General features: G+C 41.8%; 2 protein-coding genes across 4 annotated transcripts in view; both read right to left on the bottom strand.

The window, feature by feature from the left end:
- Positions 1-13395, bottom strand: part of LOC116820233 (protocadherin gamma-A4-like) — a 393116-nt gene that overhangs the window by 342385 nt on the left and 37336 nt on the right. The window contains exon 1 of one of the 3 annotated variants that reach the window (XM_075068024.1): positions 1404-3997. The exons of the other annotated variants lie outside the window; for them this stretch is intronic. Coding sequence (XP_074924125.1) covers positions 1404-3824 — 2421 coding nt within the window. The 5' untranslated portion in view covers positions 3825-3997. Of the gene's footprint in view, positions 1-1403; positions 3998-13395 lie in introns of those variants that run through there. 3 annotated transcript variants of the gene reach the window in all.
- Positions 10405-12759, bottom strand: LOC116820221 (protocadherin gamma-B1-like). Its single transcript, XM_032772536.1, has one exon. The coding sequence runs from the start codon at positions 12757-12759 to the stop codon at positions 10405-10407; it is 2355 nt and encodes a 784-aa protein (XP_032628427.1).

The raw sequence follows: 13395 nt of genomic DNA on the forward strand, positions 1-13395 counted from the left end.
TGCAAACCCTCTGGAGTTAGGGGCCTTTACCACAGTAAGAACCTGCGTGGAAAGGAAGTGGGAATGAGAAGAAGAACCTGAACATCTCTCATAAATCAGAATGGCCTACAGCCCAGTGGCTAAAGCACTCAACACAGAGGGAGCACATACATATACAAATCTTTTCTCCCTATCAGCCAGAGGGGGGACTTGAACCAGGAATCTCCTCTATACTAGGTGAGTACTTCAACTACTGGGCTTAAAGCACTCAGAAAAGTCCTCCCCCTGTGTGTGTAAACTTTTCCATGAGACCCTGGTCTGGTAGGCGCTCTTGGAGCCTGCCTCTGAATTGCACCCTGCAGGCAAGTTAAGCAGAAGAATGCCTATCTTTTCCCAACGCTCTGAGGCTTAGGCACCCAGACATCTCTTGTGGGGCTGAAGTGCGTGAAGTTAGAAGCACCTGAGGAGATTTTACTGAAAACATTTAGATGCTCAACAATTTTAAGCACCTACAAGGTTCGGGGGAAGTTGAGTGGGAGCTTTGTGAATCCCAGTGTGGCCTGATTCTGGGATGTAGGCAACTAGAGTGGACGTTAAGTGCCTAAATCATTTTGTGAATTTAGCCCCTAATCTATAATACTCTCAGGCCCAAATTCAGCACCATCCCTAAGGGTGCCTACTTGAAGCATCTGAACATACTAAAAAGTAGGCATATGTTTACATACCTTTCTGAGTCACCTCACAGCCTTACATCAGAGCCCATCTCTTCATCTATGACCCAAAGGATAATTAGGGAGAACTTTCCAGAAGTTAGAGGCAAAGCAATTTCTGTGCTAGGTAAGAGACTACTATACAAGATACCACAAGGAGAGATCAGAAACATACTTAGTTTTACTTTTCTATTCCAGAACTCAGGAAAGCACCTGTGAATTTTATACTGATGGGATTTACGAATGTGTTTAAACACTAAATTCTCTCCCGAAATGGGGCCTTAGATTATGGTGTAAATCAAAGATTTTTGCAAATGCATACCCACAATAACAGGAAAATGATGATGAGGAAGGAAGGAAATGTATATAATAGGATGTCAAGAGCAGACTCATTCTAAGGAAATTAATTAATATTATTATTATTAATTATTAATAACTATTTGATTGACTGATTTTTCTTAAGGAGTAGAGAGAGAAATTGAGAAAGATTGTTCAGTTAAAAATATGATTCATGTCCAATTACATTTTTAAATTTAAAAATTAATGCTTGACACAACTTCCTAGAATGCCAGCCAGTATTTTGGGAAGCGCACTCACAGAATCACACTTGAGATTTACACACAAAAACATGTAGTATTAGTATTAGTATCTTAGTACATTGAAAGCTCAGATTTCAACGGAAATCAAAATTCAAAACAAAACCATGAAACCTACCTGGCTGATGACTTGACCTTCTTTATTAATATTTGAATCATCTGCAATTAAAAGAGGCCCTGATTTCTCAGAAGGATGCTGATCTATCAGAGTATTTGAACAACTTCCACCAGGATCTTTCCACTGACTTTTTCTGGAGTCTGTGGTTAGAGAAACCTCCTGTGAGTAGGAGTGAAGAAAAGCTCTGACTCCATCGAGCCCCACAAACTGCGAGACTGGAACTCCACTGAAAGTCACACTCGAGGAGTCAAACAGCTGCGAGTCTCTCCACCGGCGGAGCCTCAGGGCCACTAACACTATGAGAAAGGTAAAGAACAAGCAGGAAACCGAAGCCACAGCGATCACCAAATACAAGGTGAGGCTGGACTCGGGGTCTACTGGAGTTGAGAGGCTGCTTAAATCGGAGAGGATTTCGGGGATGCTGTCAGCCACCACCACCGTGACAGTGGCCGTGGCAGAGAGAGGGGGCTGCCCGTTGTCCTTCACTAAAACCACCAGACTTTGCTTGAGCGCATCTTTGTCGAGAAAGGAGCGCGCCGTCCTGATCTCGCCGCTGTGGAGTCCCACAGAGAAGAGCCCCGGCTCTGTAGCCTTCAGCAGCTGGTAGGAGAGCCAGGCGTTCTGCCCGGAGTCTGCATCCACCGCCACCACCTTAGTGACCAGGTAACCCGGTTCGGAGGAGCGAGGGGCCAACTCCACTCCCGTGGAGCCATCGGTAGGAAAGGAGGGGTGTAAGATGTGCGGGCTGTTGTCATTCTGATCCAGTATAAAGAGAGTGACGGAGACATTACTGCTGAGAGGTGGGGACCCCCCATCCTGAGCCTGCACTTGGAACCGAATCTCCCGGAACTGTTCGTAATCGAAGGAGCGCAGAGCGTAGACAGCCCCAGTCTCAGAGTTAATGGAGATGTAGGAGGAGAGCGGAGCTTCCTGGATCTGACCCTCGGTAACAGAGTAAGTGACTTTGGCGTTCTCCCCCAGGTCGGGGTCATTTGCCTTTACCGCGATTATGGAAGCACCTTTTGAATTATTTTCCAGGATGTAAGAGGCGTAGGTTGTTTGGCTGAAAATGGGCGGGTTGTCGTTTTTGTCTAGTATCTTCAGTAGGAGGAAGGTGGTTGTACCGATGGGAGGAGTGCCTTGATCCGTGGCTGTGATAGTTATATTGTAATCCGAGATCTGCTCCCTATCCGGGGCTCTGGTAGTCTCCAAACTGTAATAATTATCAAATGACTTCTGTAATCGAAATGGGAGATTATCTGGGATAGTGCACGTGATCTCACCATTGACTCCGGAATCTCGGTCTTGTACATTTATAAGAGCAATTACAGTTTCAGGAAGGGAGTCTTCAATGATTCCCCTGCGAAGAGATGTTACAGTAATCTGCGGGGCATTATCATTTGCATCAATGACTCTCAACAAGATTTTGGCTCGAGACGATAATCCACTCCCGTCCTGAGCTTGTACTTCCATTTCATGTATTTCAGAGTCCTCGAAGTCCAAATTCCCTACAACTGATATGTCTCCCGTCCCAGAATCCAACTGGAATATATGGGCAGCTTTGTCTTCTATTTTTCTAAATGAGTATGTTACTTCTGAATTAATTCCTTCATCTTGGTCAGTGGTGTTTACTGTAAGCACCAAGAAACCGAGAGGGACATTTTCCATAATAGCCACTTTATAGACAGACTGGCTGAAAACTGGCGCATTGTCATTTACATCCATAACAATAATTCTGATTTTCACAGTGCCAGATTTGACTGGATCTCCGCCGTCTGAAGCTGTAAGGATTAACTGGTGAATTTTTTCTTCTTCCCTGTCCAATAATTTTTCAAGAACCAGCTCTGCGTACTTGCCACCATCAGCTCCCGTTTGCACATCCAGAGAGAAGTGTTTATTTTTACTAATTTGGTAGCTTTGGAGGGAATTGAGCCCCTTATCTGGATCCCGAGCCTCTGGCAAAAGAAAATGCTCCCCCTTCCCCGTAGTTTCAGTTATTTTTAACTCCACTTCCTCCACTGGGAAACTCGGCGCATTATCATTAATATCAGTTATTTCGACTTCAACCGCAAAAAGCTTCACTTTATCCAGAACAAGAATCTCAAAATTTAATAAACAATTCTCTAGCCGGCCACAGATCTGTTCTCTGTCTATTCTTTCGCTAATATATAAATGTCCATTGTTCAAACTGAGAGTAAAATATTGCTTCATACCTCTGGAAATTATCCTGACTCCACGGTCTGAGAGCTCCTTTATATCCAGTCCCAGATCCTTTGCTGTATCCCCCACGAAAGAGCCTTTCTGCATTTCCTCAGGAATTGAATAACTAATCTGTCCAGAAATTGTACCCCAGACTGTCACAATTACCAAGAAAAGCGGAAGTCTTATTTTGCAATCCCAGCTCCTTTCTTTATCCGCCATTTCCAAAGCACCGGGATATTTTCCGATCCTATTGATTATATATATTTCCCCAGATATATAGAGATGGTTCGGAACCTACAAGCATAAAGTCCAAATCAGTCCAAATCAGCGAGGAACTAGGAGGACTCACCTATCTTCCTCTTTTCCATCCAACCGCAATCATTGCGGATCTGATCTCCTGTGCTGTACTTTGTAACAGCGGGGCTGGGCTGGCTGGATCTCTCTTTCCAGTTCTCTGTCTTATTGGGCTAACAGCGGCGCTCAGAGTCTCAACAAATAATTGCACCAACTCAGATGCTACATTAACTGAATATTCATTTGTGTGCTACTTTAATCTTTGTCTCATTGTGTGTCCTAATTTGCAATACAGTTTTAAAGGTATCATGCTCGGGAGCTCCAAGTGACAGACTTGAGAGGTTCCGAAAAGTGAACTGCGAAAAGTGAAACCCCTCAGCTCAGGGGGCTAGACTAGATGACCCCGCGAGATACCTTTCAGCCCTACACTTTTATGATTCGATTATTGTTTGAAAGCAGAAGATGGAAAACGTACACTGAGCCGAGGTAATTCTTTTAATTTTCCCGATTCAATAATTGACTCAAAAGTCTCCATCTGAAAAAAAAAGTGTGTGTGTGTGTGTGTGTGTGTGTGTGTGTGTGTTCGGACTCCAGAAATGTCTAACATTTCAAAACATATTCCCATTTTTCTAAATGTAGTTTGTGTAAACAGTCCAGAAGATAAAAAAAATCGTTGTCAATGAAAAGTGAGATTTCATTCTGATTTAATTTAAGGCAGCTTTATACTCATGTTACTCCACTGACTGCTGGTGTAGTAAACGAGATCAGACATAGGCTCAGAATTTCTGCTGTCCCTTTCTAAGTGGCAATAAATTATAAAAATGCCTTATTAACCATAGCATTGTGTTTCTTCTACAGTGCTAATGAAAACCAATCTATCAACCAGCAATCTGAGGAATTAATTTCCGTAGGAGATTGTGGAAAGGGAGTAACATTTATTTTCCCTTAAAGGGGAATATTGTTTTGTGAGCAAAGTATATATACATTCTGTTTATAAAATATTATTTCGAAGTTTAATCACATAAAGTTATATTAAATACATTTTAGATGTCTGTCTGAAAACGTAGACTTATGCTTTCATCTCCACAGAGCATTGGAGACACAGTGGATATTAGATAACAATAATTTAAAGTTATGTGGGTTGTTACAGAATTGCTATTTTGGACATAAACATGTTAAATCATTTTTTCCAATTATCCTTTTTTTACAGTGCCTTTGCCTTACACATTTTTTTAAGTTTTATAAATATATTATTTGATAGCTTAGATGATCTTTTTAAAATTAATGTTACATATATAAAATTAGTACAGGTCAGGTTTATTTCTATCAACTCATTTCAAGTGTACCTTTGTGATAGTTACATTATAATCCGAGACCTGCTCCCTGTTCAGGGCAGGGCCCCAGAGGGGGCGGGGGCAAGTGGGGCAATTTGCCCCAGGCCCGGGCCCGCAGGGGCCCAGCAAGCCCTGGCCCGGGGGCGGTCCGGGTCTTCAGCGGCATTTCGGCTGCAGGGGCCCTTCAGTGCTGCCGAAGACGTTGAGTGACTGAAGGCCCCCCCCACCGCCGAGACCCGGACCGCCGAGGGTGAGTACAAGCACCGCAGCTCCCCCGCCTTGCCTCGGGCCCCCTGAATCCTCTGGGCGGTCCTGACAGAGGGATTACTGTCGCCAAAGAAGAATCGTCGGCGATGGAACGAGAGAAACGTGATCGCAACGATATGATCGTTATCTTGTTCTTCAGCCACCTTGCCCAGAGCAGATAATTCTCTCTGGGTTGCATTTCCGTTTCATGTAATTTGGATTCCCAAAAGTACAGATTCCCTGTATCTCATATTTCTTCCCTTCTTGTTTTCATATCGAAGATTTATGACGCCTTGGTGGGTTACTGTATGAATATGATATCTCTATGTAATGTTCATCCATAAAAGCGTTGCTTGCTCTGACCAACAGTGACTCATTGCGCTCATTTTCGCAAGAATTAATTTTGTAGAAATATTTATTTTTAAAAGGGATCCTTTGCTTCCAGCAAAGTAAGGCGGATGTTTGCCGAGCCAGACCTAACTAGAAGAATACTTTGAGAATACGCTATCTTTCCTCTAACCGGACTTTATTCAAGTACCATTTCTGAATATTTTGCATGATCTGCTCTGTTTTTCACACCTGAAGTGAAACGTTAAATGCTGAAGGAATAGCCGGTAAGAGCGTTAACTCCTACCAGTCCAGCAGAATAAACCGTACTCCTGAGCAGTAATTTTGTTTTTATTTTAAAATTATATAGTAGATGGGAGAACTGTCATTAACACGTTACAACAACTCCAAGTGCATAAAATTTCATTTTATTCTGCACAAGCACTTCACAACTGAACAGGCGCTTCGATATTCTGCCACAGCACTGCTCTCGAGCTACTCCTCCTGTGATACTTATATGACCAAAAGAAAATATCTACTTTGCTGTCTGGAGAAAACACGATCACTGGGATTCGTAATTCCCATTTATCCTCGGCCAGGTTCTTTGCAATATTTTCTACAAAAGAGAGAAAGTTTTTTCTGCAGGAATAGAATAGTGGAAATACCATTCCCGGCTCCCATGGAACTCCCAGATATTCCTACTCAATTTTTCTTTACATTTGCTTTATACAGAGCTCTGTGCATAGGAATTATTCAGAAATCGCAAACATTTAATTTAAAGAAATTATGGGTTCAGTTCTTCCACTGAAGTTGTATGTCTATTTACCTACTTGCGGAGGAAAGGATGATGAATCTCTTTTTGCCTTTCTTTCTCTGATAAAGCATTCAGTGTCAATCAATAACTGCACATACTTGGAGTAATTGAGAAAGATTTTGAGGCTTTCTACGTGTGCTAATAATTTTCCTCTCACTCTGTATGCCTTAGTTGTATACACAAATACCCTCTGACACATGCACTGCAATCAAGATTAAATAATTATGTTTGAAATGTAGAATATATCCTAATGTAAATGAAGGAAAAATATTTTCATGATTTCAGCATGAAGTTTAGAGTCTTTGATTTTTTAGTGAAACAAAATTATTCCCCTTAGAGAATTAGGAAAGAAAACAAAATAATAGAAAATCTTTCTGAATGCTCACTCGAAATTCAGCACGCAAAATATTTTTTCTATTCCTTCCTGAGAGATACAGCTCTTTTTATTGAAAAGAAAAACACAAACAAGTTATTTTCAACGCTGAATAATATCAAGTTTGAGCGTGATGTATATCCACCCACTTTCTAATAAATCCTAACTTTCATCTGTATGTGAGAATAAACTATATCTTTTATCATTTGGAAAGATAGAAATGGAAAATATTTCCTACAGGATAAATAGTTATTTTGTTAAAGGTATTTATATAATATATAATACATCATGATGTAAACTGGAACCATACTTCTGATGTACAATAATTTTTGATGAGGTAACTACTTGCCCTAATGTCGTATCAGTCTACAAATGGAAAGAAAATTTTTCTCTGAAATCTCTGAAGTCTGGTGAATTGCTTCAGAATGCTTAGTTTGTAGACAATGGAGATTATTACTGCATCCCCAGCGTGCCCGAATGACAAGAAATGGTGCAAAATCTGATTCGGAGGCAAATCTTCTCAAATAACAAAAGAAAAGAAAAAAAAACAAAATAAAAATCTGACACTTTGGAATATTTCCCCTTAATTCCATGGGTACAGAGTATTGCTCCATACCTGCTGAACTCCATGGCACAGCAAAAGTTAGAATGGCTCCGGGAAAGGGTATGTGGCCAGAAAGCATATTCCTTTGCCCTATGTTCTATCTAGTTACCTCTGAATGAAATAGATGTGAGAGAGTTAAATCCCACCATGTACAACTCTGTTAGAGTAACAAAGGAAACGAACAAACACGGGCTTATGAAATAGCAGCAGCTACACAGAGGCACAATGACTAGGAAGAACCACAGGAGACAACATCATGATTAATTTTGAAGGAAGAAATAAGATATCTACTGATCACAGAATTCCTGCCAAGACTGTACTTGCCCTACAAACACTGAACTGGCTCCTGCATGTGCAAATAAAATGTATCAGGATGAGCTTTTGGTACCACACCTGACATCATCCGACCACTTCCCTAAATGCTGGCATCTTGTATAAATCCTTCTCGGAGGCAAAGTGATAGTAGTAAATGGGGATGCAGTCCAGAATCTCAGATTAGATGACAACACATAAGATGACAACATAATTCTGAAGTGTAGGAAAATCAAAGGTTATTATAGCGGACGTAAATATGTAGAAATGCTGGTATTATGCACCCTGTCTCTTAACATTACATAGATAAACCTGTTTCTGCAGTGGTTATGTATCCTGACAACTCTGGAATGGTGATTCTATTGCAGCAGATGCGGCTAGAAAGGAAGTATGGTTACAGTCAAGTAGGAAACTGAGAGGTGTTGTGCAGGTTTCTTTTGAGGATAAGTATTGAAAGATCAAATTTGGAGTGATCGCTTTATGAAAAGTGTTTGTGAACCTGTGTTTGCCTTTTAACAACAATAGTGTAAAAAAGCAACAAATTAACAGGAGATGGATTATATACACAGCGGACACATGACCATCTAAAAGACCTTATTTAAAATTGGCAGAAGAGTGGACTCAAGACCTAATGCATCAACCAGTCAATCTTTAAGGGATCCAGTGTCACAGCATTCTATTCAGTTCCATACATCTGAAAGTAAACATCAAGTACACTCTAAAAACACATAAATTCCTCCATATGCACGTTATCAGTGCGACATCGTACCCTAAATGACTCTTCAATAACATTTGTAAACGATACCTTATTTCTTAAGTAAAAAATAAGTAAAAACGTAATTCCATCAAAATACATACTGCAAAATATAAGTAATAGCAGTAGCTTAGTGGCTTCATTTAGGGTCAGGGCCCCATTGGGGCTGATCACTATGCAAACATACTGTCATGGTATAATTCCCCACTCTGAACCTTAGCGTCCAAAAGATGGGGTACCAGCATGAATTCCTCTAAGCTTGATTCCCAGCTTAGAACCTGTAGTGCTGCCACCATCCAGGAATTCCAGTGCCTGGTACACTCTGTTCCCCCCCAAACCTTGCCCGGGGAACCCCAAGACCCAAGGAAAGAAAATCCTTTCCCCCACTGTTGCCTCTCCCCGGCTTCCCCTCCCTGGGTTACCCTGGAAGATCACTGTGATTCAAACTCCTTGAATCTTAAACAGAGAGGAAACTGCACCTTCCCCCTCCTTCTCTCTCCCCCTCTCAGAGTCTCCCTGAGAGAGACAGAACACAGAGAGAAATTAGCCTCTCTCTCCTCCTTCCCTCCTTTCTCCCCACCAATTCCCTGGTGAATCCAGACCCAGTCCTCTGGGGTCTTCACCGAATAAAAAACATTCAGGTTCGTTATAACAAGAACTTAAATTAAAGAAAGAAACAACGTAAAAATTATCTTTGTAATTTAAGATGGATTAGGGTACAAGGGGTATTTTTAGCTAAGGCACTGGAAACCTCTCGCAGCCAAGTATTGCGAGTACAAAGAAAATTCCTTGTCAGCAAATACAACTTGTGGAACGACTCGCTTCAGCCATACACAGTTAAGACTCCTTCCAGTACATGCAGCATTATGCAATGAGAAAATAAACATAAACCTAACTCGCCATCTACCTAGCACTTACTATTTGGAATCTATAAGAACCTGTATCAGGGAGATTGGAGAGAAACCTGGTTGCAGGTCTGGTCCCTCTGAGCCCCCAGAGTGAACAACAACCAAAAAGGAACAGCACACACAGAAACTTCCCTCCATCAAGATTTGAAAGTATCCTGCCCTCTGATTGGTCCTCTGGTCAGGTGACAGCCAGGCTTACTGAACTTGTTAACCCCTTACAGTCAAAAGAGATGTAAAGTACTTCTGTTCTATTAACTCCTACTATCTGTTTATGACACATACCGATAGAGAAGATCCCTACCCCAAAGAGCTCTCTCCGCAACATTAAAAATAGCAAGAAAAAGCAACCGGTTGTACAACAACTTAGAGTTTCATTGAGTGAAACAACACCCTACACAGATACTATGAAAGAAGGAAGAGGTTAAGAAACCGAAGAAAAACTAAAACTCTTCTTGTCAAAATGACCTCGCTCGACTAACTCCTAAAACAACAACGCAGATAAAAGCTCCCAATTACACTGAAAGTAATTAATTCATTAACAACAAGTTTAAAGGACTACCGTAGAGATCACCGATAACGGTTAGATGCCAGAGTACAGACAAAAATGGGTGTCGGAAACCTATTTTCTGGTTATTTTAATATAACCTTTATTTCATAAGAATTTTAACTTGCATATTTAACCAGTAATTCACAAATCCTCTCTGCAATAATACTTGTCAAATAAGAGAAATAATAAATATATTAAACGTTCTTTTCCTAGTATTGTTATATTCCCCATTTAATCACAGTGTTCATTTTAAAAGAAAAAAATCTAGTTTTAGTTTACAATAATTTCATACTCCAAATAACAAACAGGCATCTAACGCAAAACTCACTTTATCAGGAACCCTGATCTCCGATTTGGGTTCGCTGCAGTCATTGCTCAAAAATAATATTCCGGAGTTGTCACTCGAAAGGATATTCTGTGCTATTACAGTTTGGTCTTTCGTTTTCAGAAATTTAAGATAGTTTTTTCCGGAGTTTACGGCTAAACATCGGTTATAAGAATATGGTAAAGTCCGGTCGCCATAGTTTGGTGGGCATCTGGCACTGGATTTAGAGTACAAACTAGGAGAGAAACACTGGAGAACGGTGGGATTCACTGATCTTCGAAATTTCATCATAAGAACTGCTACAATTGTTAAAAGGAACAAAAATGAGATCAAGGCTAAAGCCAGCACCAAGTAAAACTGTAAATCAGACTGAGATGCAGAGTCACCCGATTGGTCGCTCATTTCCGGAATTGCCTCTTGGAAGTTCTCGGCAAACACCAGGTTGAGAGTCACTGTGGCTGACAGAGGCGGCTGCCCGTTATCCTTCACCAGGGTGACCAGCCTGTGCTTCACAGCATCTCTGTCCGCAAAGGCGCGGGCTGTCCGGATCTCCCCGGTGTGCAGCCCCATGCTGAACAGCGTCGGTTCAGGGACCAATCTTCGAACAGGCGGAAGCCGATGCTCCAAGGAAGGGACAGGAGCGAGGAGGCGTATCATCGATCCAGAATAAACACCCTGACGTGACATTGCTACTGAAGGGGCCTGTACTTGCACTTCAAACTCCCGGAATTGCTCGTAGTCGAAGGAGCGCTGCGCATAGATAGCTCCGGTCTGGGAGTTAATGGAGATGTAGGAGGAGAGAGGCACCTCCTCGAGGCTGCTGCTCAGGATGGAGTAAGTGACTCGGGCGTTCCGGTCCAGATCTCGGTCTGAGGCTTCTACACTGAAAATAGAGGCCCCTGAGGGATTGTTCTCTGGCACATAGGCGGTGTATGAAGGTTTTTGAAAGACAGGGGCGTTGTCATTGATATCCGAGATCTGCAACAGGATGGTTTTCTGGGTAGTGAGAGGGGGAGAGCCTTTGTCTGTGGCTGTGATTGTGATAGAATAATCAGAGATTGTCTCTCTGTCCAGAATATTTTCGGTGACGAGTTTATAAGAATTATTAGAAGAAAATGTTAGTATTACAGGTACATTACCTTCCACACCACAGGTAACCTCTCCGTTTTTTCCGGAATCTCGGTCACGGACATTAAGGAGAGCTAGGACAGTCCCGGGGGCAGAGTCTTCGGGAACCGGATTGGAGATTATTGTGAAGTCAATCACAGGGGCGTTATCGTTCTCGTCAAGGATCTGTATTTGCACTTTAGAATGAGCTGTCAGATCTCCCCCATCCTTTGCTTCCACGTTCGCCTGATAAAATTTCACCTCTTCGAAATTCAAAGGACCCGTCACTGTAATCTCACCTGTTCGGGGATCCAGACTGAATAATTTACGAGCATTGTCAGGGATGTTGCTGAAAAAGTACATGATTTCTGCATTTAAACCCTCGTCGGTATCAGTAGCTTTCACCTGAAGCACTAAGGAGCCCTTTGGTAGGTTTTCCCTCAGGCTGACTTTGTAGATCTCTTCAGTGAACACGGGGGGATTGTCATTGGCGTCAGTGATATTAACTCTAACCTGAGTTGTACCGGTTCTGACTGGATCTCCGCCATCCACAGCCGTCAGGACTAAGTGATGGTATCTCTGCTTTTCCCGGTCCAAAGGTTTCTCCAGTAACAGCTCAGCCTGTTTACTGCCATCCGGGCTTTCTTTCACCGCCAGGGTAAAATACCGATTGAGGCTGAGCTGGTAAGTTTGTAGTGAATTAGTGCCTACATCTGGATCTCTTCCCGTTCCTAGTGGAAATCGCGCACCCGGCAGCGTGGATTCAATAATTTCTAAATCAATATATTCAGTATTGAACCGCGGTGCATTGTCATTAATGTCCTGGACCTCAACATTCACGTGAAAAACATTAAAAGGATTTTGCACAACCGACTGAAAACTGAGGACACAAAGAGATGCTTCCCCACATATTCCCTCTCGATCTATCCTTTCATGTACAATCAGATTTCCATTTTCTGAGTTAGCAGCGAAGTATTGCTTTTCAAAACCAGAGACAACTCTAAGCTTTCGCTGAGGCAGTTCTCCCACATTCAGTCCCAAATCCTTGACGAGATTCCCCACAAGGGAACCTTTGGCCATTTCTTCAGGAATCGAATAACTAATCTGCTCCGAGACAGCCCGGCCGAACAAAGATAATAAGAACGGAAAGAACAGTACTTGCTGTCTGACTGCCCAGTCCGGCTCTCTGTGTCTGGTTTCCTCGCCCATCTTTACCGAATGTCCAGTTTGTTTTATTCTGGACAGTTCTAGTATGTTAATTTCTCGTTCGGCTCAAAATCCGCAGAAATGACAAACATATAAAATCACAATTGCCACCCAATTGTCTCCAATAATCCTGAAGAATGACGTATTTTATCAGCGACAGGGCAGGAATGTCTTGCTGCTGTTTCTGTTATTTTCATAGCACTGCAGGAGGCTCCAGTGGATCCGCAGCCGCCTCTTCGCGTCGGCCAACGGCGACACGCCGAGTCTTTGTCGAGTAACTGCAGCGTGCAGAATTAATAAACTGAAACTCATTCTCTTTTGTGTACACTTATTTTAAAAAATAGCAAATAAAATAAAATATGCATTTCAGTACCAAAACCTAAACACTATTCTATAATTATTTACTATTCAAAATCATATCTCTGACTAAACATGATGTGGATGTAGGAGCGATGGATATGTAAAGACATGTCTTCTAATCGAAATCTAATTCTATACGAAATTCATTATTAAATGTTTTAAAAACTAATACTAACAATATAAAAATGTAGTATCAAATTCTATTATTCTTTGAGTCTATTTAAATCTCTCTCTTTAAAGTCACTGGAATTTCACCAGAAATGGTGTTGCCGTTAGGAG

Source organism: Chelonoidis abingdonii, chromosome 7 (assembly GCF_003597395.2).
Source record: "Chelonoidis abingdonii isolate Lonesome George chromosome 7, CheloAbing_2.0, whole genome shotgun sequence".
Taxonomy (NCBI): domain Eukaryota; kingdom Metazoa; phylum Chordata; order Testudines; family Testudinidae; genus Chelonoidis; species Chelonoidis abingdonii.